General features: G+C 37.6%; 1 protein-coding gene across 10 annotated transcripts in view; it reads left to right on the top strand.

The window, feature by feature from the left end:
• The window catches only part of NAALADL2 (N-acetylated alpha-linked acidic dipeptidase like 2), a 1,267,271-nt gene that overhangs the window by 810,006 nt on the left and 430,718 nt on the right, over positions 1 to 26,547 (top strand). For all 10 annotated transcript variants that reach the window (XM_041732043.1, XM_041732046.1, XM_041732044.1 and 7 more), the window contains one exon: positions 21,101 to 21,251. In XM_041732043.1, the coding sequence (XP_041587977.1) occupies positions 21,101 to 21,251 (151 nt within the window). The remainder of the gene's footprint in view (positions 1 to 21,100; positions 21,252 to 26,547) is intronic.

Below are 26,547 nucleotides of genomic sequence, written 5' to 3'. Positions count from 1 at the left end.
TAGGTTTTTAACGTAACTGTTGCCCATTCAGACTTAACTTTTGATTTTAGGGGACAAGAGCAGGCTGCCCAAGATGGATCACATTGGCATGAGGATTATTTTGAGTTAAAAAGCAGTCAAGGGACACCTGCGTGGTTCAGTGGTTAAGCATCTGCCTTCGACTCAAGGAGTGATCCTGGGGACAGGGATCGAGTCCCATGTTGGGCGCCGTGCATGGAGCCTGCTTCTCCCTCTGCCTGCGTCTCTGCTTCTCTCTGTCTCAAATAAATAAATAAATAAATAAATAAATAAATAAATAAATCTCTTTAAAAAAAAATCAAAACCCACAAGATTCAAGAAAAGCTTTTTACCTCCCCCACAGCTACCTGAAAAAAAAAAAAATGAGCTAGAGGACCTGCTTCAGGAGGAGACCAATCACCAAAAATGACTACATTATATTATGACCAAGGTATGGTAGACAGGAACTAGCAAGGCCTATTTGATCAGACTCCTGTATGTTCCATTATTTCTGAAGGGCCAGCAAACATTTGTTTACCAAACATTTATTCTTTTATATCTTCTTGTAGATTGCATTTCTTCCCTTTGAAGTCACAGATCCTTACCCAATTTACCTTGGTTCAGAATGACCTACTACCTCATTTTGCCTGTCTTTGGAATTTCCATGTCTGTGTGGAATCCTGGTACATACAAAATTAAATTTGATTTTTTTTCTGTTAATCTGTCTCATGTCAATTTGATTCTTAGTCCAGCTAGAAGAACCTTGAAGAGGACAGGAAATTATTCCTCCCCTATATGGTAAAGCACTTCCATTGGGTGACCTCAGTGAGCAATGGGCTGGATGGACTCGGAAGCCTGTTTTGTTGTTCATTAGTATGAACTCTTAGACATGATATTCCTAAGTGGATGCTTTCATTGGTTTTACTGCTTCTGAGCTCTGACTGTTGCATCTTAGTTATGACTTTGTGGAGAATGCAGATTACCCTTCCTGAACCTGATAAAACTCAATCAACAGACTTCTAATGATGCATAATTTTCTTTGATCATTAAAGCAAATATCTCACAAAAGGAGTGAAGAAAAAAAAAAGAAAAAATCTTAGCGTTCCTTGTGAGTTTCCCATTTCTGGGATTTATATTGTCCAATTTTAAATTTTAAAAGCTATGGAATTTTCAAATCTCTCTGCTTGCTCCCCCCACCCCGCCCAACTCTGTTCTGCTGGACACCCTGGTTCTCAGCCCAGCTTTCCTGTTTCCTCTCCAAAGGCCTGGCCCTCAGTAAAGTTGAGCCTTTTCTCTGTTATGTGTTGTGCATTTCTAATTCTATACTGGATATATTTAAATCAGGATAAAGCCAAATCATTTGAATTTAACTGGGAAACAGTTTTAGGATTTAAAAGATCAACTTTCATTTATATGGAAAGTGCACTTTTGTGGAATACCTTGTATCTTAATGAGGTGCAAATCACTGTTTATTCGTATCCGTTTGTTAAAGCTCTGTGTTTCCTTTCAACTGCCTTTTGGGCTGTATTTTGGGACATTTTTAAGTGCAAGTAAAATTGTGTTATTATATATTTATTTATTGAGGTTAAGTTTTAAGTTAGTCTCTCAAAGTCGTGACAGCAAAGTATATGGAACAGCTTAGATACCACTATAAAAAATGCATGCAGCTGTCTTTCTCCTTTGCATTCTTCAAACACTGTTCATTCCAATTTCTCTATTACATATTTCTGATTCACTGAATATGAAAACTCATATTGAAGCACATTTAATTAGCTGTGATTTAGTCTATTGATATAATGAGGATGGGTGAAGAAGAGGAAAAAAAGGAAAAAAAATAATTACTGAAATACAGAATTTTGGCAGAATTGATAACTACTGATGTATGTACCAAAAAGAATGTGAATGATGAAATTCTACTGGACCAAAATAATCCTCCCTTTTTGTTAAGTGAAGAATGGCATCTAGCTGTAAATTATAACACCAGTCCCAGTGGGTATTTATTGTGGATTACTCAATAATGTTGATGCTTTCACAGTCTCAGGATCTGAGGCTCTTTGCTTTGAATCTGAATGGAGACAAAAATACAAGAAAGATGTGCAGATACGGTAAATACAGTTGCCCTTCCAGTGGGGGACACTGTAAATTGATTAAACTTTTACTCTTGTGACTTGCCAGCTGTTAGGCAGAGGCATGAGGGATAGTTTAATTTACTTGAAGAAGATAAAGTATAGGATGAATTTGATCACAAGATGCACTAAGCAGTAATCAATCTTAAGAGAAGCAAGAAATATTTTTTATTTATTTTATTTTATTTTTTAATGTGGGTAATTATTTCAGAACTCCGAGCTATTCCATTTATAATTTCCCTTTCAGTTTGTTTGTTTTTCCTGTTAAGCCTAAGTTATTAACTACTACAATATTCAAGGAAGTCTAGTTTGGACCATATAATATCATAGGAATTAAATAACACTTAATAGAGAAAGAAGTAAATTAATTATTATTTTTTTTTAAGGTAATGATCAGCAAGAATGAATCAAAGGCAAGCATTTGTTTCACTGATCCATGTATTTCAGTGGATTAAATTTTAGGCCATTTTTAATTTTCCACCTTAATTAATGATAGCCTAGCTGGGGCTTAAGGGATTTTAGAATAGTAATTATGATTCAGTAGCCACTCTCAGAATAGTAAACCTTTTCATTAAACTTTTCTTACTATTTGAAGTATGCAATACTTAAATATATCTCCTTTAAGGAAATGCAAATAATACGTAAATGTATCCCCATAGATAAGCTGACTTAATGGAACATATGTTGAAGAAAGATATATATTTTTTTAAAGATTTTTTTTTAAGATTTTATTTATTCATGAGAGACACACAGAGAGAGAGGCAGAGACACAGGCAGAGGGAGAAGCAGGCTCCATGCAGGGAGCCCGACGTGGGACTCGATTCCGAGTTTCTAGGATCACACTCTGGGCTGAAGGCAGACGCTCAACCACTGAGCCACCCGGGCATCCCATAAAGATACATTTTTTAATGTATATGGTATGCCGTATTACTAATACTACCTGTACTTTAACATGAGATTTTCTAATATATTATGTTAGAAAATGGCATGTAGCACAGGGATTTTGTTAAGTAGGCCTGGTACTTTAAATTTTAATCACAAATGTTAATGAATGAATGAATCAATCTCTCTCTCCCTCTCAGTCTCTGCACACACATATATGTACGTGCACATACGTGTGTGTACATATAAAAGTCTATATATATAAACATACATGTGGACAAATATCTATATACTTTAAAAATATTTGTAAGTACAGTTAGCAATGAAAGGACATACCAAAATTAAAGGAGGGCATGAGAAAGTGAAGGATTTTATTTCAAAGATTAATTGACAAACTATTAAAAAACAAAAAGAAAATTAATGAGAACAGAGGCATTGACAGGTACCATGGACAGTCTGTTGACATAGCTTCCGGCAGAAATAATATATTCTTTGGGATATTTTTCTAAGATGCCTTATATCATATGGCAAATGCATGTGTTTTGAAGACACACAAAATATCTGTCTTCAAAATGTTAAATAACCTGGTTATTTTCTTAGTTCCATGACTGTGCTGAGACTAGACAGGTTACTTAACTTTTGGGCTCAGTTTCCCTATTTGTAAAAAGAAAATCACAGCATCCATCTTTCCAAATTGTGTAAATCCAACAGCAATGTGTGTCAAGATATGGGCAAATAATAAATGGTAGTTATTAGTTTTTAAGGATAAAGCCTAGTCACCAATAAATAGGTCGTATAACAATCATGTAATGTTCAAGGCTGCTGGAACTAGCTTCTTTCTTTGAACTAGCTTCTTACTTTAAGAAGCTTTCGATATTTGCGTAGTATGAACAAGGAAAGTACCACGAGGAAAACCATCTCCCATATAGCAGATCCTAACTGGGGTTTTCTGCTTTCTGACCCCTAAAATGTATACCAAGACCTGACATAAATCTTCTTATCAGATAACCTAATTTTATATATTATTACTTTCCTTTAAAGATTTTATACCGAAAGGGATTATAATAATGTTTCTTAAACTGGCCCACACAATGTTTCTAGCACAATGATTTGCCCTCCATTCCCATTTTTAAGTTTTCTTTAGAGATCATTCTACCGAAGAAGCTACATAAAATAAGGATTCTAACAAATATTTTTCACTGATAAGACATGAAAAATGTTTCTGTGAAAAATGTCAGAATTCTGAAATGATGTGATTTCTCAATAATTCGATTTTATAATTTATGTATTGCATTGATTCCCTGTACTCCATTCCAGATGTTCGTTATGAAGCCAGTAGGACAGCAATGGAAAGCAGCTTGGGGCACCCCGGGTGGCCCAACAGTTTAGCACAGGCTCCCACCCAGGGCGTGATCCTGGAGACCCGGGATCGAGTCCCATGTCAGGCTCCCTGCATGGAGCCTGCTTCTCCCTCTGCCTGTGTCTCTGCCTCTCTCTCTCTCTGTTTCTCATGAATAAATACATAAAATCTTAAAAAAAAAAAAAAAAAGAAAGAAAGAAAGAAAGCAGCTGGGGCTTAGGATGGGCTTCTCATGCTGTCCCTGAAATACCTGTGAACCTGTGTGCTAGTAATCCAAAGGAAGTCTGAGTGGCTGGCTTCCCAGCGTAGGAAGTATCTGTGTCCATTAAGATGACACAAAGGTCGGACACAGGCCTATGCAACCGAATTCTTATGACAACTTTCTTATTTTATTTTACCTTTAACAATTTTCAGAGTGAATATTCACGATGAGTTTAATAAAGAAAAAATATGCCCCACTAGTCCAGGCTGGGAGAGAAGGGGGAGTGAGAGACAAACGAGCAGCTCCCTGTGAGTTCTCATCCCCTGTCTGGTTCCTTTGACATCAGCGTCACTTACAAAATCAGGAGTCATGAGCTTTTGGATTCGCAGAAATGAACTTGTGAGTGGGAATCTCCTTTTCTTCAAGGCGCAGAAAGAGCAGAAACCGACCCCCTTTGTTTTCCAGGATCTCCTCTCCAGAGGTTAGAACATGGGCAAGTACACCCTCAGGTGTAGGACTCCAGGGTTGAAAAACCACAGCCCCCCACTAGAGTCTGGTGTGACTCCCCTCTTTGCGGATCTGACTTCTGTAATTGAGACAAAACGGCACATGCCTGTGCTGATTTCTGCACTAATTTGGCATTGTTTCTGCCCATTGTTGGCTTTATTAAAGGCCCTTCCCCTTGGCAGCCTCCTCTTCAGTTTCCAGGGGAAGCCGGTGTGCGTTGCTGCTCGCGGGGGGCCGAGCAGCTGCAGGCCCAGCTGCTCCACTGCTGGGTACTTTGTCTGACGGAGTCTAGGGACACGGACAGGCTGCTCACGAAATATTTAATTTCACCTTGCTGTCAATTGTGATGAATTTGTTCCCTATTTAATGTTTGCAGATATTTCGCTGTGTAAATACTTCTTCAGACCCGTACATCAGGGGCACCCGGGTGGCTCGGTCAGTGAAACCACCTCCTCTGGATTTTTGGCTCAAGTCATGATCTCAGGGTGCTCACATCCAGCCCCGCGGTGGGCTCCGCACAGGTGTGGATTCTCATCCTCCCGCTGCCTCTCCCCAACCTCTACAAAACAAAAGAAAAGAAAGAAAAGAAAACAAAAAAAAGAGAGAAGAAAGGAAAAGAAAAAGTACATGCTTTTCTTTTTTGTTGTTTTCCATTTCATTATTTTCTGCTTCTGAATTAAATAACCCATCTTTCTAACTAATTTTATGTATTCAAAAGAAAACCAGGTTCCTATGTAAGCTGTATGTGAACTAGAGAAACTATTAAGTTTTTAGCTTCATAGAAGTTCCACAGTGTCACAAAAGTCTCACTGACCCGTATGCTACTTTTCATTGTGGTCCAGATGCTTTTCACTTGTTTTGTGATCTCTAGTTATTAAGGAATACGTTGATTTTGCACATGATTTTATTAATATCTAACTGATTGGATCATGGTAAATAATAGCACCGATACAAATCTAGCTTTAATTTTATTTTTTTAAGATTTTATTTATTTATTCAAGAGAGACACACAGAGAGAGGCAGAGACACAGGCAGAGGGAGAAGCAGGCTCCGTGCAGGGAGCCCGATGCGGGACTCGATCCCGGGTCTCCAGGATCATGGTCTGGGCCAAAGGCAGGCACCAAACCACTGAGCCACCCAGGGATCTCCAAATGTGGTTTTCAGAGTCTTTCCAATATTTTCTTTGTAGCAAAGTTCATGTAAAGTGAGTATTTGTGGGTGTGCGTGAGTTCTCTGAAAAAATGTTAAGTTCATAAAATTTAATTACTTGATTCCTGTATATTTTACCACTTCTGGCTTTAGAATTTGTCCAATTTTACAAGAAGTTGATCCCCTACATAATTCTATTTTTAGAATATCATCTTGCATTCTCAATATGTTTTTATTTTGCCATTATGCTGTTTAGCACACTCAGGTATATGGAATATCCTTTATCTATTTTGCTGATTTTTAAAAATCACTCTGTAGGGTGTATCTTTAATCTTTATTGCTTTTAATTCAGATAATTTGTATGGATTTGCCTCTTCTAGCTTTTTTTATTTGCCAAAGTGCCTATTTTCTTATCATTTCCTTTATTATTTTGTTTCAAAAAGCTTTCTTTTAAAACACGTAAGGTGTTTTGCTAAGGTTTGGTTCCTTTTCAAATATTTCTGATTTTAATGGGATGATTCATCTGTTTTCTTTCAGTTTAAAAATTTATATGCTTTATTTATTTGTCTTTCATCATACGTAATGTTTATTATTTATCTTCTTTTTTAAGATTTTATTTATTTAATCATGAGAGACACACACAGAGAGAGAGAGAGGCAGAGACACAGGCAGAGGGAGAAGCAGGCTCTCTGAGGGGAGCCGATGTGGCACTCGATCCCAGGACCCTGGGGTCATGCCCCGAGCCAAAGGCTCAACCACTGAGCCACCCAGGCATCCCCATTATTTATCTTTTCCCCCCTATTTTTCTGATTAGATGTGTGCATCCAATTTTATTACACTCATACTTTCTATATTCTCTTAAACATTTTTGAGATCTAATAAAAAGTATACTGCAGGATTAATTATGACGATGACACTGTCTTACATATGCCTGTTTAAAAGCCTTATATTATTTCATTTATCTCACCTTATTTATTTGACCAGAAAAAAAAAGGCAAATACTATGAGAGAAGTGGATTTAGATACAACTTCTGTCCATTGCTAGGGTGACTTCTATAAATTCCCTGACAGATGGACATTTCTCCTGCATTAGTTCTGTCTCCTGAAGAAGTGTTCATGCTGATTTCATCGTTTGACTACTCTGATTTTTGCACTGTCTGTTCTTATAAAAATCCAGGGCTGGGGAGAGTTACTGTCTAGGACTATTCTAGAATCGTTGCTCCTTAATCCAACCTCATGTCCAAAGAACACTCTTTCTCAAGATGAGGGAGCCGTTCCATTCTGAACCCTCTGGGCTTAGTCGTGGTAGGAACATTATGGTCTGAAGCTGAATCCCTATATGAAGCAATGGGAAACCCAAAGAGGGGGGAGCATGGGATAATCTGACCTGCTCCTTGCCCAACAATATACTCTTCATTCATGTTTAGTTCATTCTTTTCCATTTTTCCTACTAGTTTAAAACCAGTGTTTCCATCTTCAGTACTACAAACTGTATGACCACGGAAAAGTCATAACACCTCACTGAGCCACAGTGTTCTGAAGTCGAAAAAACAGAAACCAAATACAAATAAGATAAATAATAAGCCTGACCTTAAAAATCTCCCGGGGTGGTGTGACAATGAAATGATCTTAGTCAAGCATTTGGGAAAGTCTTTTTATTTTTATTATTTTTTAAATGATAACCCAAGTAAAAAAAAAAGATTACAATGAAGACTGATAGTGTTTTTATATCTCTTTTAAAATTAAAAAAAAAAAGAGAAGTTCAAGGATGTCATTTATGATGCAGGCCTGGTAAACGTACATATAGATGTTGTGAATAATAAAGCTTTCTGGCATATTCTCAAACCGTTAAGTGTCTTGAAACATATATATGGGATATGTAATCAACTGTGAGCATTAGAAAATATAATAGAATTGCAGAGGGTTTGGAAGCATGTGTTTCTTTAACAATGTAAGCACTTTTTTTCTTTGTCTATGAGCAATTCAATTATTTTGTTTCTGAAATAAATTAAGTAAAGCTTATTGAGTCTGATCAGCCCTTGTTTCCAGGGAATTGCAGTTCAATTTCATTTTTAATTAGAATTGAACATTTTGGATTTCTTAGCACTGGTAAGCAGGACCCAGCAATATAACGTATGTACCTAATTTGTATTAAGTTTCTGAAATTTAGTGTTGAGAGTGAACAATATGTCTGGTTAATATTTAAACATCTCACAATGTTCCTTTGTAGAAATTTCCATTTATAAAAGCTGCTGTTCTATAACAAATTACTTTCACTTTCAAATAAACCTGTTATCGCAACATGAGCAAAACTTATTCAATTAAAAGAGAAAACAAAGTAGAGTAATTATTTACTCCCATTTGAGGTGCACAATAGCTTTTAGACATTCTAGAAATGCCTAGGAAAAGCAGATATTGGCTAAAAATCATTTTCCCTTAATATTGCTGCTTTAATGAAGTATATAGATATATTCATATGGGACAGACATTCCTATATAGGAAACCATTCTCTCATGGAAAAAGGGACTCGTTCTGATGAACCTGCATGGAAAGAAGCCATGAACCATAAAATCACTTATGCTAATGTTTTCTCCTTTTTCAGTTTTTCACACCTATATGTGTGTGTGTGTGTGTTGTGCATTCAGAGGTAACCTAATGCTGCTCATCCCACTGTGGCTAGCTGAGAACTATCCCCCCAAGTTATTTTTTTCCCTTCATTTCTGTGCACTCAGGCATTAAAGTGGATATGTTCTCTGCCCAGAGGCTTGTCTTCATATAGTCCTAGGGCTGGGGGAGGTTGGCAGTGGGTGCCTCAGTCACCTGGGACATAGTACATTGAAATAATACTTTGAATTAGATTCCTAGGCATCTGTAATGAAAAATTTAGCTGGTAGACTTAACAGTTAATGTAGTTTTCAAAAGGTAAGTCAGAATCAGAATGGACCTTTGCTCTCTTATCTACTTAAAAAAAATAAGCTCGGAGTGAAAACGTACGTACAGGTAGTTTTTTTTCATCCAAAGGGCATAGTGATTCTCAAGAAAATCAAAAGCCTTTCTGGGCCAGGGAAGTGGAAACTCTGTGACCTCGATGGGTTTGTGCTGTAAAAAGCCTGTGTCAGTTTTTGCCAGGTGGAATTGTAAAGGCAACAAATCACGATCTATTAACTACGTGGACAGGAGACATGCACTCTGCTGTTTGACAAATACAAGTCTTTCTAATTAGTGCCATTAGAAAAGACAATATGGAAATTATTTCTATTCTTATTGAATTCTCTGCAAGACCTGTGCATCAGATTTTACTCTCTTGGGGAAAAAGAAAAAGCTGCACATAATCCATGTCCACGTATGTGTAATCCTTTACTGTGCCTGGGAGTAAGAGCATCCTTCAGCTGTTTGTTTCTGGTTACTTGTCCTGTGCCTGACTGAGACCTCAGGTTTTATATAGTTAAATAAATTATTTTCAGGAGGGGTTGAGAAATTATGTCTCAGTGAAGCAGATTGTCTGTTTTTTTTTCTTAAATGGGAAAAGTTGTACAGAAGGTAACAAAAAGAGTGTTTCCTTGATTGTTAGATTGTAATAATCATCATAATTTTGAAAGATATAAACTAACATTTTAATAAAATTATAAAAATTTTAAAACACTAGGGACTCCTGGGTGGCTCAGCAGCTGAGTGTCTGTCTTTGGCCCAGGGTGTGACCCCAGGGTCCTGGGATCGAATCCCATGTCAGGCTCTCTGCATGGAGCCTGCTTCTCCCTTTGCCTCTTTCCCTGTGTCTCTCTCTCTCTCTCTGTGTCTCATGAATAAATAAATAAAATCTTAAAAGAAAAAAAAAAAACGCTAATGCAACATGGGGGGGGGGATGTATGACTGGGAGGATCTTAGAATTTTTTCCTTTCACATTTCCTCTAACATACAACAAAAAAGCAAACAGCCTGGTCATAAGCGAAAGATAATGGAAGAGTAGATTTAAGTCATATGAATATTTACTTTTGGAAATAAAGGTATGAAATGTCATCATTTTTATGTCAAGAAACATTTCTTCAGGATAACAAATTTTGGGGATTGTTGTTTTTTCTTTTTCCTTAAAATCATCCTCCATCCCAGCAAAATGCAAAGAAGCTGCATCCTTGCAGTTATCAGCTGATGAGCCTCCTTGGCCCCTTGGTCATCACCCAAACCAGACAGTCTCATGCACCGTGTAGGCCCTTCCCCTCCGCACAGCCCTTCAGACTCACGGCCTCCTTTGAGTCCGCCGGTCACTTTGTGGGACTGGCAGGGCGATGCCATCCCTGTTTATGGCTGCGAACACTGAAGTGTGGAGCGTCTCAGTGGTGCACCCAGCATCCTGGTCCTCATGGCCGGTCCAGGTCAAGGCCTCTTCCTCTCAGTGCAGGGCTTTTTCACCTGTCTTATGGCCTGCAAGCCACGCTGCAACCCAACAACTCATAAATTCAGATGCTTTTCCTAGAACATTATATAGCACTTGCAAGTAGGCCAAGATCTGAAGTTTTCCTATGGTGAAATATTAAAAGTAATTTGAGTACAAGTAAAAAACAAAACAAAACAAAGTAAAAACATAAGTAAGGTAAAAATTAGATAAAATTAAGTAAAAATTATTTTTGAAATTAAAAAGATGTTTAAAAGTAAATGCTATATATATATATATAGTATTTTCAATATTTCTAATTTTTTTAATTTTAATATTTTTACCTGATATGTATATGGTATATATACTACTATGATACCTTAACTTAATTTTGTCAATGTTCATGTTATGATCCGTAATACTATAAATTAGGAAAGCATTGAACATCAACTATATATCTATTTTTTTCCTTTATGTATAAAATTAAGAGCTCAATTTAGTATTTCTTTTATAGAACTATTTGTATAGGCAGTAGAAAAAAAATTTGAATAATGATTCTTTAACAGTGAAACATCAGAATATTACTTATGTCAACAGTAATATATTGTAATCTAAGTAACATCTCATATCAATAAATACACATAGTAATATACATAAGTAACATATTACTTATGTTAATAAACCTAAGCAATGACAAATTTCTGTGATACCTTCAGAAATTATATAATTATTATCCATGGTTTTCTTCCTATTATGACTTTAGTTTAATGTTCTTAGTTAAGGGTAGTAGAACATATATTAAAAATTATTGGGATCCCTGGGTGGCACAGCGGTTTGGCGCCTGCCTTTGGCCCAGGGCGCGATCCTGGAGACCCGGGATCGAATCCCACGTCGGGCTCCCGGTGCATGGAGCCTGCTTCTCCCTCTGCCTGTGTCTCTGCCTCTCTCTCTATCTCTCTGTGACTATCATAAATAATAAAATAAATAAAAATTTAAAAAAAAATTATTATTTTGTGGGGGACATCTGGGTGGCTCAGCGGTTGAGCATCTGCCTTTGGCTCAGGGTGTGATCCTGGGGTCCTGGGATCGAGTCCTGCATCAGGCTCCCTGCATGGAGCCTGCTTCTCCTCTCCCTGTGTCTCTGCCTCTCTCTCTCTGTGTCTCTCATGGATAAATAAATAAAATCTTTAAAAAATATATTATTTCTTGTTCCTTTTGAACATGATTTGCCTAATAAAAGCAACACCATGCCTACAGATGGAGTCTAGCAGTTGGTAATATGAGCAATTTATTTATTCATACCAATTATATATTCTCTCCCAATATTGACTGTAAGTAATGTAATCATGTTAAAAAAAACTGATGCGTTTTCAATTCATGAATTTCCTTGACAGAGGAAAAGACCTCAGGCCACTGTGTTTCCTATCCCAGCCTGAGATCCCTCTCCTTGAAAATAATATGATTTAGGTTAATACTTGCTCATCCCCACTCTATGACTGTTTATCAGTCTGGAGCCTAGAGTAACGTGCTCGTGTACCATAGGTGGACCCAGCACTTAAAGGAAAGATCAAAAACATAGAAATAAAATACAGCATTATCTTCGATATTTTGAAGCTACAGTTGGAAAAATGATAACATAATTAATTTTTTTAAGATTAGCCTTCTATGCAGCAAACATTACAACGGTTGTCCAATAACTCGATTGAATAAAGAAATTTGCAAAGTTACTTTTTTCATGATTTAGAAGTAATATAGTGTAATGGGAAAACCAATAAGAAAAGAAATCTCTCTACTCTGAATATGCTATTAGCTATGTGGCATGATCGAGTCTTCCTTATTTCACGATTACTTCATTTGAAATGAGAATAACTGCACAGGCCACAATGAGACATTAGTTTAAAGTGAAATAAAAATGTTGTACGTGAGGATACCTTACAAAATAGATACTCTCTCCCTCCTCCCCTTCCTCCTTTCCTTCCTTCCTTCCTTCCTTCCTTCCTTCCTTCCTTCCTTCTTCCTTCCCTTCCTTACTTCCCTCCTTGTTGAATTGCAATGATAAAAGTTGAGGATTCTTTTTAGAACTTCAACAACAGGCTTAACTTTCTGCATAACTTCAGTTTTTTTTCTTCACAAAAGCAGAAGGTCATTGCTTCTTATTAATCTCACTAGAATTATTTAAATAACTTTGGATACATTAAGTAAAGCAATTTGAAATCCAAGTAGAGGTGTTGAGTGAAATCAAAAAAGAATGCTGTGATTATGCCTTGGATATACTCCATCTGATTACAGTGAATATTCCTCACCATGATAGTCTTTTTTTTTCTTTAACAAAGGAAAGTGAGTTTATTTCTGAAATATAACAAAGCAAACAGGAATCTTAAAATCTCTTTAATGACATACTAACAATACAATACGTAATTAAAGGGCAAAACAACAAACCTATTAACAGGGAAAACAATCTCAAAAAGGAAGAATAAATTTAAATTTAAGCCCTGAAGTCAAAATATCTGCTTAAGGAATGATCACGAATTACACATCCAATATTTTTATTTTTCATAAATGCCAGAGCCATGTAAATTAAATGAATCAGAATTTGCTATGAAATGCTAGGTTTCTGGTTTTGTTTTTTTCTAGGTTTATTTTTATTTTTCTGTTCACTCTGGCCACAAATCCTTAACACATTCTGTTATAATGCATATTAATCCCCTTGACAGTATTTTCTAAAAACCCAAGTCTTTTTAGCAATCTAAATAAACAGGCATATAATTCACACAGTATTGATTCCACTGTCCTCTAGGAAAGCAAATCACAGCAAGAGAATCTGATGTGTTTTATAAATTCACCCTTTAGCCAGTCTATTTGTCTTTGTAAAGGATGGGTGTATAATTGAAAGGAAAGGTGTGCTTTAGCAGGAAGATTGCCAGACTTGAATTTGGAAAATTCTAGTTTGATCCCTGGAATTACCACTTAGTAGTTCTGACTGTGGGTCAAGCTTTTAACCTTTCTGAATCACAATGTCAACAACCACATAGTGGGAATTGAAATGACGAATCAGATATTCTGAATGAAATTCAACAAATAACTTTGGGTACCGTATCTGGCTCATAGGAGATGTGCAATTAGTACTTGATGATTTGACTTAAAAACAGCCTCAGAAGACTTAGATTCGGATCACAATTATTTTCACAACGTTTGGCACCTCACGTGGGCGTGTGAGTTTGCTAGAGCTGCCGTAACAAAATACCACCGGACGGTTTCAAGAGGGATTTGTTTTCTTACAGTTTTAAGGACTGAAAATTTAAGATCACGGTGTTGATGAGTTTGGTTTATCCTAAGACCTTTGTTCTTGGCTTCTCAATTGCCTCCTTTTTGCTGTGTCCTCATATATACCTTTTCTGTATGTCCATACACTTCTGATGCATCTCTCTCTTCTTCTTATGGACATTAGTCATCCTGGATTAGAATCCATCAGTATAACCTCATTTAACCTTAATCACTTCTTTAAAGGGTCTATTTCCAAATATAGTCACATTCTGAAGTACGGAATATCAGGACTTAAACGTATGAATTTTAGGGGAACGTAACTCAGCCCATAACAGTGGGCCTTAATTTTATTTGTAAAACTAAGGACTTCTTGTTATATTTGCTCTTGTTTTCCACCTGAAGACTCAGAAAGCTTTTCTAGTCATGGAGGCCAGAGGATTGGTTCTAGGGCTCGACCAGTGCTGTGAAGCAGCTAAATACCAGAGGAAACCACAAGCTTCCAACGTTGATTCTTGCATTGCAACCCATGAAAATAAAAAGAGCAAAGCTGACATTCAAGGGGTTCAAAAGGATGAACTGATGACTTAGGAGCCTCTGTAGATGGATTAAAGTCTAGCCGTGGAAGTCACAATGAAGACACTGGAGAGGTGGATTGTTCAATTCATAACAACACCCTCCTTCTGAAATAGGAAGAAAAAAATACATTTTTATTGAAAAATAAGAATAGAAGTCAATAATGGAAGAGATTAAATGGCAAGAATCAGAGCAGGGTCCTTTCTCTTTACGATTCCTGGCTTTGATCTCCTTTGAATGATTTTTTTTCCCCTGAATATATAAATACCAGGCAGCCACTCACATGCTGCCAATCTCTAGGCAATGAGAATATAAACCTATATTGGACCATTTTTAGGTACCAGGCTGAAAGAGTAGTTTTCAGGGAGCTTTGAGTTTTGTAAGGCCTGTTCAGTAGGAATGCTGGATCCAGCCCGTGGATTTGTAGTACCATATATTTCAGAGGTAATTGTTTGGCAACTGTTAGGACCTAGCTTTATACACCATGCGCAAGGAGAAATGTATTAATATGGTTCACAGCAAGAAATATGGGATCAGTCACCCTGAAGTTCACCAAAGACATTTTATCTGCAAGACCCTGTCAACAAGACAAACTCCCATGTTCAAATCCCAGCGTGTTCGTCTCCACCACTCCTTATCTCTAACTTTTAGATAACAAAACATAAAATGAAATGGGACAAAAATCAAACCAAATTCTGCTTTAATTGTGTGTTTTTATAGAAGTTTAAGAAGAAAGCGACACATTTCGTTGAGTGTGGGGGAAGGTTTAATTTCAGAAATGAGCTGACCTAATACGTATATTCACTTTTTGACAGATTATATATATATATATATATATATATATATATATATATACACAAAATGATACAAACAAAGGTAGTGCATGTTTTCCAGCCAGTGGGTGTGAAGTGTAGAGCAAAATAAATCCGTGTACTCTATTTGTCCCCATATGCATTCACCCATGGATACACTAATTTATTCATCAGCTCAACAATAGAGGAATCGTTTGCTGCCAGGTACTGGACTAGGCACTGGGCATATACAATAAAGCCGTAGCATTCCTGTCTTCAAACAGGTCCAGTGCTAGTAAAAATGACCCTCAAATCCTTATGAATCCATTGAGATTAAAAAAAAAATACGAGACTTTATTTTGTGGACTATAACGGCTTCAAATGATGACTCTTGTCCTAGCTGGAAGGGAGCTGACTGACACTGCACACACAAATGGAAGAGCGTCCCAGGACGACTGTTGACCATTCTCAGTGACTAGTCCAGCGCGTGTCGCGGGCACCTCCGGCACGTTGGGGACTCTGTACCCATGAATACTTCAGTGAAGAGCACGTTGGCTCCGCACTTCGAGATCTCTGAGCTGGATAAAAGGGTGGGAGCTCTGTGGATAGGAGGCTGGTTTAACGATTCCTGTTTTCATGGAGACGTGTTCCTAGGGCACTTTGTGTAAATTAGGAAACGGTGCCCTTGCAGGGTGTACGGCCCAGTGGGTCAGGACAGCATACCAGCCAGGGGCCAGCCAGGGGCCAGCCAGGGGCCAGCCAGGGGCCAGCCAGGGGCCGTGGCCCGCTTGTAACACTTGAGCTCAGGGCCATCTGCTTGACTCAGTTTTTATGTCTCCGTCCCAATTTCTAACTGGCTCTGTTTTGTCAACTATCGTCTTAGTTTGCGAGGTGGGAGGCATGATGACAAAGAACCCCACACTTATCACATAGTACTTGAGAGGAAAAGCATAATCAAAGTTCAGTATTAGGAAATCTTAGCCTTATATTTGCTCTCTCTTTTTGTGAATTAGACCCCTAGTGTCATCATCACCCTAGATTGAAGCGATCTGACGTGGGGCTAACAACAACTTTTACCTGTGCTCCCAGGGATGGTCAAAAGCAGACAGCTCAGTGGTTTAGGGCCTGCCTTCGGCCCAGGGCGTGATCCCAGGGTCCTGGGATCGAGTCCCACATCGGGCTCCCTGCATGGAGCCTGCTTCTCCTTCTGCTTGTATGTCTGCCTCTTTCTCTGTGTCTTATGAATAAATAAAATCCTTAAAAAAAAAAAAAAAAGCAGACAGCCCAATGACAGCTGGCTTCATTCTTTTTATATTGACTCGCCTTTGAATGCATTTTTTAAAAGTATCATCTCACCAGAATAGTAGATCTTTTGAATATTTTATTTTATTTATTTTTATTTATTTATTCACGAGAGAGAGGCAGAGACACAGGCAGAGGGAGAAGCTGGCTCCATGCCGGGAGCCCGATATGGGACTCGATCCCGGGTCTCCAGGATCAAGCTCTCCGCCAAAGGCAGCGCTAAACCGCTGAGCCACCCAGCAATCCCCTCTTTCGAATATTTTAGGCAATCACTACCTCACCATGTTCAAGATACAATGCTAACAATGCAGAGGAACTTTTTTTTTTTTCTTTTTAATCTGACTTAACATAGGCAGGCAGTCTGCTCAGTTGCCAACTTCCGTGGAAATCCAGCCATAGATAATTTCTGAAATTAAGTCACCAAATTAAACTACTTGTTTAAGAACTTTTTGGTAGCCAGCAAGGGATAGCATCGTGAACCAGACTTGACAACATCAGAGAAGTGTACACCTGAGGTCCGACCATTACAGGCAGAGGATGGGGAAAAATGGGTAAAATCACATATAGGGCTGCTATCTCTTCAGGGTTGTAGGGAAGTAATCAACTCCGGCAAAAGACCCTATACTGTTAAGCTACATTGCTTCGGGGGCCCCTGGGGGCTCAGTGGTCCAGCGTCTGCCTTCGGCTCAGGTAGTGATCCTGGGGTCCTGGGATCGAATCTTCCAGGGAGCCTGCTTCTCCCTCTGCCTGTGTCTTTGTCTCTCTCATGAATAAATAAATAAAATCTTTAAAAGACAACTGCATCGCTTTCATTATAAGCTGTCACGTATAGAAAAATATATATTGATTATAAAAGAAAATCACAGTGTATTACCAAACATAATCAGAGGAAACAAAATATGCAATTGCATTTTATTTTTGATTATGGCAAATTCTGAGTCGCTAGGTTTCATAAACTTTAATCAGTCAGATAGTTAATGTACTGACGTTTTTTAAAAGAGATTTTTGAAAATGATTTGACTTTCCCACTAAAGCAGGGTCAACGACAACAAAAATTGTGAATTGCCACTTTCTTTTCTCGTGTCCACAGCAGACAACTCTCATAGAGCCATTTCCCACTTTTCACTGACCCTGGACTTGGCCTCAAAATGCTTCCTCGGCAGCCACTCATTGCCAGTTAATTGGGGTTAACACTTAATATGAAAACTATTCATCATTCCACTGGTTAACTGAACTTTCTGAGAGCAGGGACTTTGTCCTACTTACCTCCGTATGGCGATGCCAGCATATTACCTGCACAAAGGTGGCACTCCATATATAATAGTGAATAAGTACTCCAGGAATCGTAAAAAAATTTTCACTAGCAGGTAATTTTCAAATAAAATATGCAAGTGGCCAGTTACAAGCAAAAATAAATTTAACTTCACTTTAATCAAGAAAAAAATAGACAAGCAATTTTTGGCTAGGTTGGCTAATATTTATGAAAAAGTAATGTTTAATTCTGATCATAGAGGAAACGTATACTCAGCTATATAACTTGGTAAGAATGTAACTTCTGACAGTTTTTCTGCCGGGAAAATACCTTACCAAAAATCATAAAAATAACAGTACTTTCACTTAGAGTTTCTACCTGTGGAAATATATTTCATGAAAAAAAAATACTTGTGTAATGATTTAGCTGTAAGGAAGTTTGTTGAAGTAGGTTATAAAAAATCAAATTTGTAAGAGCAACAGTCAAGGATTGTTCAAATACCATTTTATGGCCTTTGTATATATTTTTTTTTGTTTCAAATTTTTATTTAAATTCTAGTTAACATCTAGCGTAATATCGGTTTCAATATTTTATGAATCACTAAAAGAATTTAGTTCTTTTTTAGTGATTTAGTGATGAGTGCCCATCACATCACTTGCCCTCCTTAATACCCCCTCACCCATGTGGCCCGCTGCCCACCCACCTCCTTCCCTCAACCCTCAGTGTGTTCTCTATAATTGAGTCTCTTATGGTTCGCTTCCCTCTCTGTTTTTTTTCCTTCTCATACGTTCATCTGTTTTGTTTCTAAATTCTGAATATGAGTGAAATCATGTGGTGTTTCTCTGACTGACTTATTTCGCTCAGGGTGATACTCTCTAGCTCCATCCCGTCATTGCCAATGGCATGATTTCAGCCTTTCTATATTTTATTATTATGTAGAGCATCCCCATATGGATATAGTACACAGCTCTTAATACTGTATAAAAGCGTACTTATCAACATGGACACATATTTAGTATGTGTTTTTAAGTGGGAAAAAATAGAGCTTGCAAAATTGTGGCCTTATTTTGTGAGTATATGTGAATATGTGCCTAAAGCTCTAATAAAAGGATTTAGAGACTCCAACATATTACCATTTGCTATCTCTTCACAGGAAGATAGGACTGTTGCTGCTATTATTATTATTATTATTATTATTTTCCCTGTATCTTTTTTTCTCTAATGATCACAAGTCACTTCAGTAATATTTTTTAGAAAATAGTTTTTAATATTTAAAAATTGCTATCTGGAGTTGTTTATATATTTTTTTCTCGATATATTCTTCTGTAGTAAGCAGAACATTCAAAATCATTCCATTGATTATTCTTTTTAAAAATAGAGATTTCAGCATCTAAACATTAGAAACCTTCCCTGAGGACTTCAGTGTGAGCTTTTGGAGAATCAGTCTTAAATCTGGCCCTCTTTATTGACAGAGTCTTTGCACTCTTTTCCTTTTCTCATTCCTCCCCTCTCCCTAAATTCATCTCCCTCTTCATTAAAACACTGATGGAAAATCATAACATATGAATCAATTGTTCTTTGCTTAGATTCTCAGGAATTTTTTCTGATTAATAATGGAATATCTTATTTAATATGCATTAATAATTAGTACAGATTTGTTCATAAATCAAAAATTAATGTACAGAATATTTTTAAAGGATTTGAAAAAATGCCATTAATGTGATGTACTTACATCAAGTATTTTTATTTTTTCTGCATATAGCTTCTTTTATGTAAAAACCATATTATATTTACAATTATGTTTTATTTTTCCTGTAGAAGTGCATCCTGGGGCACCTGGGTGGATCAGTGGGTTGAGCATCTAGCTGTTGATTTCAGCTCAGGTCATGATCTCGGGGTCCTGGGATCAAGGCCCACACTAGGCTCTGCACACAGTGGGGAGTCTGCTGGCGATTCCCTCCCTTTCCCTCCACCCCTCCCCACCGTATGCACGCTCAAATAAATAAACAAATCTTTAAAATCTTTAAAACAACAACAAAAAAGAAGTGCATCCTAAGTATTTTCTCAGAGTTCAGTTCTCTTTTTTTGAAGAGCAGTAGCAGTGCCAAACCAGCATCTTTTCTCATTTGTTCCTTCATTTACCAATACCGTTGAATGCCAACTGTGCACCTGCTAAGTGCCAGCGTACACTGCTAGAGATGATAAGGATGATTCTGTCCCCATGGAGGGGGCCAGCCAGGCCCACAGCTGCCCCCTTGCTTAGTCCACTGTAAAACTCAATAAAGAAGACAAGCAGTAACAGGGGACTGGAGGTGTTAACTAGACTCCCACAAGGAACAGCAACTGCTGACCTTACTATGTCTCCATTATTAACTCCCCCGGTGTCCCCTAAGTGCTCTTCCTCTCTCAGGGGGGGAACAAATGGGTTACCAAATTATGATGACTGCTTTTCACATCAGGTAAGTCACACTAAGATATGTAAGCTCTTTACCCCAGAAGTTAATTTACCAAGTTAAAATAAAAAGGACCTGAGATGCCATGTTCATCTGCTCCATCATACTTACGCGTCATGTACGTACTGAAGAACACAGAGGAATCTGCATTAGATACATCTCAAGTGAAATAATCAGGAACTGTTTTCAAGGTCTTGAATGACAAAGACAGAGCAGGGAATGACCCTTCGGAAGGAGGCCCCGTGTTTCTTTCTGTCTTTCCGTTGCTGGATCTGGGAGGTATGGCTGGAGTATCCAGGGCACGGACCCGAGTGGGCCGCAGGGGCCTAGAAGGGTTCAGGACGGTGACTTTTTGCCAAATGTGAGGAAATCTTTCAACATATCAGCAACTGGTATGACAGGCTCAGCCCTAGGAAACAATCATAAAATGCTGCAGGCGACTTTCTGCTCGAAGGGAAGGACATGACAGTGGCCAGAAGAGTTCTCCTACAGCAGAATTTCATCTTCGGTCGATCCTTTGTTAATCTTGTGAAAGTGAGACTCCAGACCTACCTAGATAATTAAAAATGAGAGGGGCAGAAATTGCACGTGTGGACAACTGAACTCAAATATAGATGTTACAGGAATGCTGCTAAAATAATGTTGAGACAGAGGGAAAAAGAAAGAGGCCCCTCGAGGAATTCAGTGACTGGGCTTGATAATTGGGAAATATGAAGCATCTGCTTATTTTAAAAGAAAAAAAAATAGAGAATCATTTATTTATTTTTGGTGGGGAGTCATCTCATTTTAGTCACAGTCATCAAATGGCAGGTACTTTCAATGCACATGATAATTCTTTTAATAGTTTTTTTTTTTTTTTTCTCCTCTTTTTAGCTTTCCTTATTGGAAAAGGCTGGATTTGGTGGTGTTCTTCTGTATGTTGATCCTTGTGATTTACCAAAGACTGCAAATCTTAGCTATGATGCCTTCATGGTGTCACTGAACCCAGGAGGAGACCCTTCTACGCCTGGTTATCCCAGTGTGGGTAAGTGTGTTGTTCATCTTTATTATTATTTTAAGCATTACAGGTTGTAATTTATAAGTACGTGCAAAATTAATCAAGCGGTAGCAAGGTCGAAGAACTTGGATCTGGGAGGTATGGCTTACTATTCTGTATGTAAACAATGATTTTTTTTTTTTATCTGATCAAGTTAGAGACTACTCCAACAAGGCATAAAACGTTTTAAAAAGTCTAATAGATTTTTGTCTGGACCAGTTGCAGTATTATGAGCAAAAAGAGGACATATTTTATGTTATTATTGGTTGACTGAAAGATAAATTACTACTGGGTGGCAGAGGCACTCCATATGGGTGGAAACCATTTACAAATACCTAGAAGGATGAAGTACCTGCTGCTTTAGGGTGTCTGTAATTTGAGTACAGAGTCGAGGGGTAAATATGGTCCCGTTAGGTGACCTAAGTAGTGGAAAATGATGCTGGGGCAGAATGGAGTTAATATGATCAACTCATCCGGCTCCCTCAGGGAAGGGATCTTATTGGTTTGGCCAGTCACTGGCAGCTTGAAGATGACCATCTTCGCATCAGACATCCTTCCTTCTCTCAATAGGTTGTGTTCACGTTATTGAGGGGTCATGTGGCAGAGAGAGGACAACTGATTTTGGCAGGTGCTCCCTGCATCATTGAGTTTCTGTCCGATGTGTCATTGACAAGTGGTCCATTAATACAGTCTTGGCTGGGGAAGAAGCTCCGTGACCCTTCTTCCAGGGTGATAGTAACCCATTAACCATGACACTACAGTCAGTAATTAAACTAACAAAAAATTCATGTAATTATTCATGTGCCCTGCCAAAAATTTTCCCTGTTTTCTACAAAATAGCACAAAAGACTTTCTAATTATCTTGTTCAAGTCCACTTGTCCTCTGTGTACATTGACTTTACTGATTAATCAATAACTCTCCAAGAAAGAAGTAAATTGAATCAAATATGAGTTATAATTTATAAATTTTGTTAGGTCTACTGATTACTGCTTTGTCCTCTAAAGCACACTTTTAGTAATGCATTTAAGGTTTTTCCTTGAGACCTTATTGATATGTATTTCTTATAGTCTATTGTCTCATTATTAGAATTTCAGAATTAAAATTAGGAGATGTCCATCTACATCGCCAAAAATGTCAGTCCACGTGTCTCATTTGCAAATGCTCTAACTTCCCTGGGTTATAACGCCTCAGTTTCAGGAGTCTACATATGACAGCTAACTTTTTCTTGACAAATCAATGGGCTGCAATGCTATCAAAAAGCTACTTTATGAATATTCTGTTTAAATTGGTATATTGACCAGTTGGCAACATTTACTCAACATTTTTTTTTTTTTGGCTTAGATCATTTCCTAGCTGTGGAATTCAGTAATATCTAGCAAAATGTTGGCCTGAGCTGAGAGCAATCTCAGAATGCTTTTTTTTTTCCTTCCTTTCCTTTCCTTTCCTTTCCTTTCCTTTCCTTTCCTTTCCTTTCCTTTCCTTTCCTTTCCTTTCCTTTCCTTTCCTTTCTTTCCTTTCCTTTCCCTTTTCTTTCCCTTTTCTTTCCTTTCCCCTTTCCTTTCTCCTTTCCTTTCTTCTTCTCTTTTCTTCCCTTCCCATCCCTTTTCTTTGAAATAATTTCAACTCACAAAAAATTTCAAATAGGGTATTTAGGGAACCCTGGGTGGCGCAGCAGTTTGGCGCCTGCCTTTGGCCCAGGGCGCGATCCTGGAGACCCAGGATCGAATCCCACATCGGGCTCCCGGTGCATGGAGCCTGCTTCTCCCTCTGCCTGTGTCTCTGCCTCTCTCTCTCTCTCTCTGTGACTATCATAAATAAATAAAGATTTAAAAAAATGTTTAAAAAAAATAAGGTATTTAAAGAATCTGTATGACTTTATCCCAGACTTCTCTCATATTAACATCATATATAATATAGCACTTCATTATCAAAGCCATAAAATTAACATTGATACAGTGCCGTTAACCAATTGTAGACTTTATTCAGATTTCTCCAATTCTCCCCCCACCCGTCTCTCTCTTCTGATCCAGCATCCAATCTGGAATTCCATGCTGCATTTAGTTGTCTTGTTTCCTTAATCCTCTTCAGCCTGAAATAGTCCCTCAGTCTCTCTTTTATTATCTTGACCCTTTGGAGAATACTCGCAGTTTAGTTTGTAGAATATCTCAGTTGAGCTTGTCCAATATTTTCTAATGATTAGACTGTGGCTATCAATTTTTGGCAGGGACACTGCAGAAGAGACGGTGCGCCCTTCTCAGTGCCTTCTATGAGGAGGAACGTCACGGGCACGGGTCATCTCTCATGATGCTAGCTTGTATCTCTCAGGTGTGGTGCTGTCTGCTAGTTTTCTCTACCGTGCAGGTGTTCTTTTTTTCCCCTTTGTGATTAACGGACATCTTCTAGGAAGATACTATGAAGCTACCTAAATATCCTCTTTCTTATCTTACTTTTCCTCATAAATAATAGCATTCATCAATAGTTCTTTTTCGTTTCAGTTATTTCTGTGATATTTGCCAGGTCCTGATTTTTCTCTTTCCATTATTCCTTTAGAATCCTGCTTAAAGAAACATTTTTATAATATGAGTAGTCATGCTCCCTGCCTACCTTCTTTAGCAACAGTGAAATGACCAACCATTTTGAACAAAATTGCAGGCCAGAATTCTTAGACTCAATTACAAAATATCAGTGCAATAAATAACATTATTTACTGTATTACTAATGTAGTCATAGAGGACTCACATGGAAAATTCCTTTACAAATATCGTGTCAGTGTGTGGGGGTCGGTGGGGGAAGGATGTCTCCAAAATACACAGAAAAGGAAAAGATTCAATTCATTGTATTTCTCTTTTTGTCCTGGTTGCTAAGAATCTCTGGTTAAGTGTAGTGACTTATACCACTGGTTTCTGATTCATTTATCCCTCCCTCTTGCAATTATCTTAAGATCTCTGTGTCTTATGGTTTTATTCACATAAAAAATAATGCAATCCTCAATTTTGTGGACAGATAAGAAGGAGGAGAAGGCAGGTTGTGAATTGTAAATAAAAACTACAAGTAATAAATTGTTCAAAGTGAATAGTAGTATCTGGCTTAATACCCTACAATACTGTTAGGTAAATGATTATTAGAGGAATTAATATAAAATTACCACTTTTTTCCATTTTTAGGAACTCTTGTTTTATTAATTAATCTAAGGATGATTAAGTTCTAAAGAAGGGTATAGAATAATACAAGTCCAAGTAGGCAGTTTTGTTTTTTTAAATATGTACATAATAAACAGAAGAGCGTAACAAACTTTCCATATGCCTCACCTTGCTTCATTGACTATCTACATTCTACTATTTATGTGTTGTCTGTACATCTCCTCATACCCCACAGCACCACTTGTTATTTTTATGGAAAAAAAACATATAAATTGAAATGCACACATCTTAACCAACAAAAGGATATACCTGTGTAATCTTTGTGCCTATGTAGCGATACTACATTTTTATCACCTTGGAAAGTTCAGAGTCAGTGCCCATCGCCAGCGCTTGCTAACTACCAGTCTCACTTTTACCATAGTACAGAATTTTGGCACTTCATGCAAACGGAAACCTGATATATGCATAATAATGTGTGCAGGTTATTTTGCTTAGTATAATGTCTTTGGTGTTCCTTCACACTTGCACGTAACAGTTGGTTGGAAAGTATACCACAATTTCTGCATTGATTCACGTAGGTGTCTCCCAAGTAAGCATGCAAGGCACTCTTCCACAACACATGATCCAAATGGATTGTTCGAGTAAGACAAGGGAAGGAACTTCCTATAAGATAGTTCTGCTCAGTACGTCTCGTTGCCTACCTAAAAAGGTCTTGATTATTATAGAATCAGAGTAAAGAGTAAAAAAGGTATTTTTTTTTTAAATCCTTTCCTCCTATAACACAGAAAATAATGTCTTCTTATCTTTTTAACAAAAACAAGGCTTTAGTTCATTTGGCATATTAATCATTCTGAACCTTATTTTTTTTACCTTAAAAATAATTATACTAATATAACATACACATTGAGATAGATAGATGATAGATGATAGATAGATACACAGACAGTCAGACATAGGTCCAGATCTTACAAGACTATAAGGAAATGCAGTATCTCAAACTTTGTCCCAGACCCTAGTAGGAATTCTGAGGATGGGGCCCAACCATCTGTATTCCAACAAACTCTCCAGGTGATTCTGATGCAAATGAATTTTGAGACCTACTGAGCTAGAGAACTTTATGCTTTATTTCCAAACATTAGTTGGGCCACTAGGACGATTGATCTAAGCTTTATGACCTCATGTTGCTGTTCTTTCAACATTATATATTGCAGCCTTTCATTTTCCCTGCCTCCATGTCAATCAGGACTGAGGAATATTTGTGTTCTGCAGCCTGGACCCTATTTTTATACTCCATTAGCTCTCAGAAAATATCGGTTGAGTGAGAAACCCGTTTCTTTAACATGACTACTGGTCTTTGATGATTCTGACCTTGGGCTATACCCTGATTTTAATTAACCTAATTAAAACTAAAAAAAAAAATATTGTGTATAAGCATATACCTCTGATGGGTTTGTTTACAAAATACATGGTTTTTCTCCTTAAATTCTTTCGCACCTATTCAACCATCCAGAACAGCAGAAATTCTGCTTACAATATTAGGATGTTAAAAATCTAATCTATTCTCTTAATTCTTTTGATAATTTATCAAATATGTCAAAGATTACATGTCCAAGATATCAGACTTGATCGTAATTACTTCCACCAACTTGCTACAAGTATTTCAGCTACGTTAAACCGTGGGCTAAGCAAACCTCATTCCCTAGCACCATCTAATTTTAGAATTCCAAGAGACTTTACGGTTCCTGTAAGGTTCATATAGTTTTGAGGCACAAAACCTTGATCAGGTTAGGTGGAGGCTCATGTAAATGAGGCATACAAAGTGACATTCACAGTAACTGGTCATAATTATAACAGCAGTGATCAGTTATAATCAAAGATATGCTTAGCTTCAAATCATTAATTGGTTTTGCTCAAAGCAAAGAGGGATTCAGAAAGCTGTGGGTGAGAATAAGTATAGGGAGGTGAGAAATGGACACCTTTGAGAAGCCGATCAGTTAGTCTATGTTGGAACATGGAAAAGAAAACCCTTCCCCAATTTCTAAGCTTCAGGTTGTCTCACCACCAGACTAGAAATAGTATTAGCAATTAGAAGTCCTTTTCTTTCCATATTATTATTATTATTTTTAATCATTTGTCTTCCAAA

This window comes from Vulpes lagopus, chromosome 17 (assembly GCF_018345385.1).
Source record: "Vulpes lagopus strain Blue_001 chromosome 17, ASM1834538v1, whole genome shotgun sequence".
In the NCBI taxonomy this organism is placed as follows: domain Eukaryota; kingdom Metazoa; phylum Chordata; class Mammalia; order Carnivora; family Canidae; genus Vulpes; species Vulpes lagopus.
The sequence above is the reverse complement of the archived record's forward strand: the minus strand, read 5'-3'. Positions and strand labels throughout refer to the sequence as shown.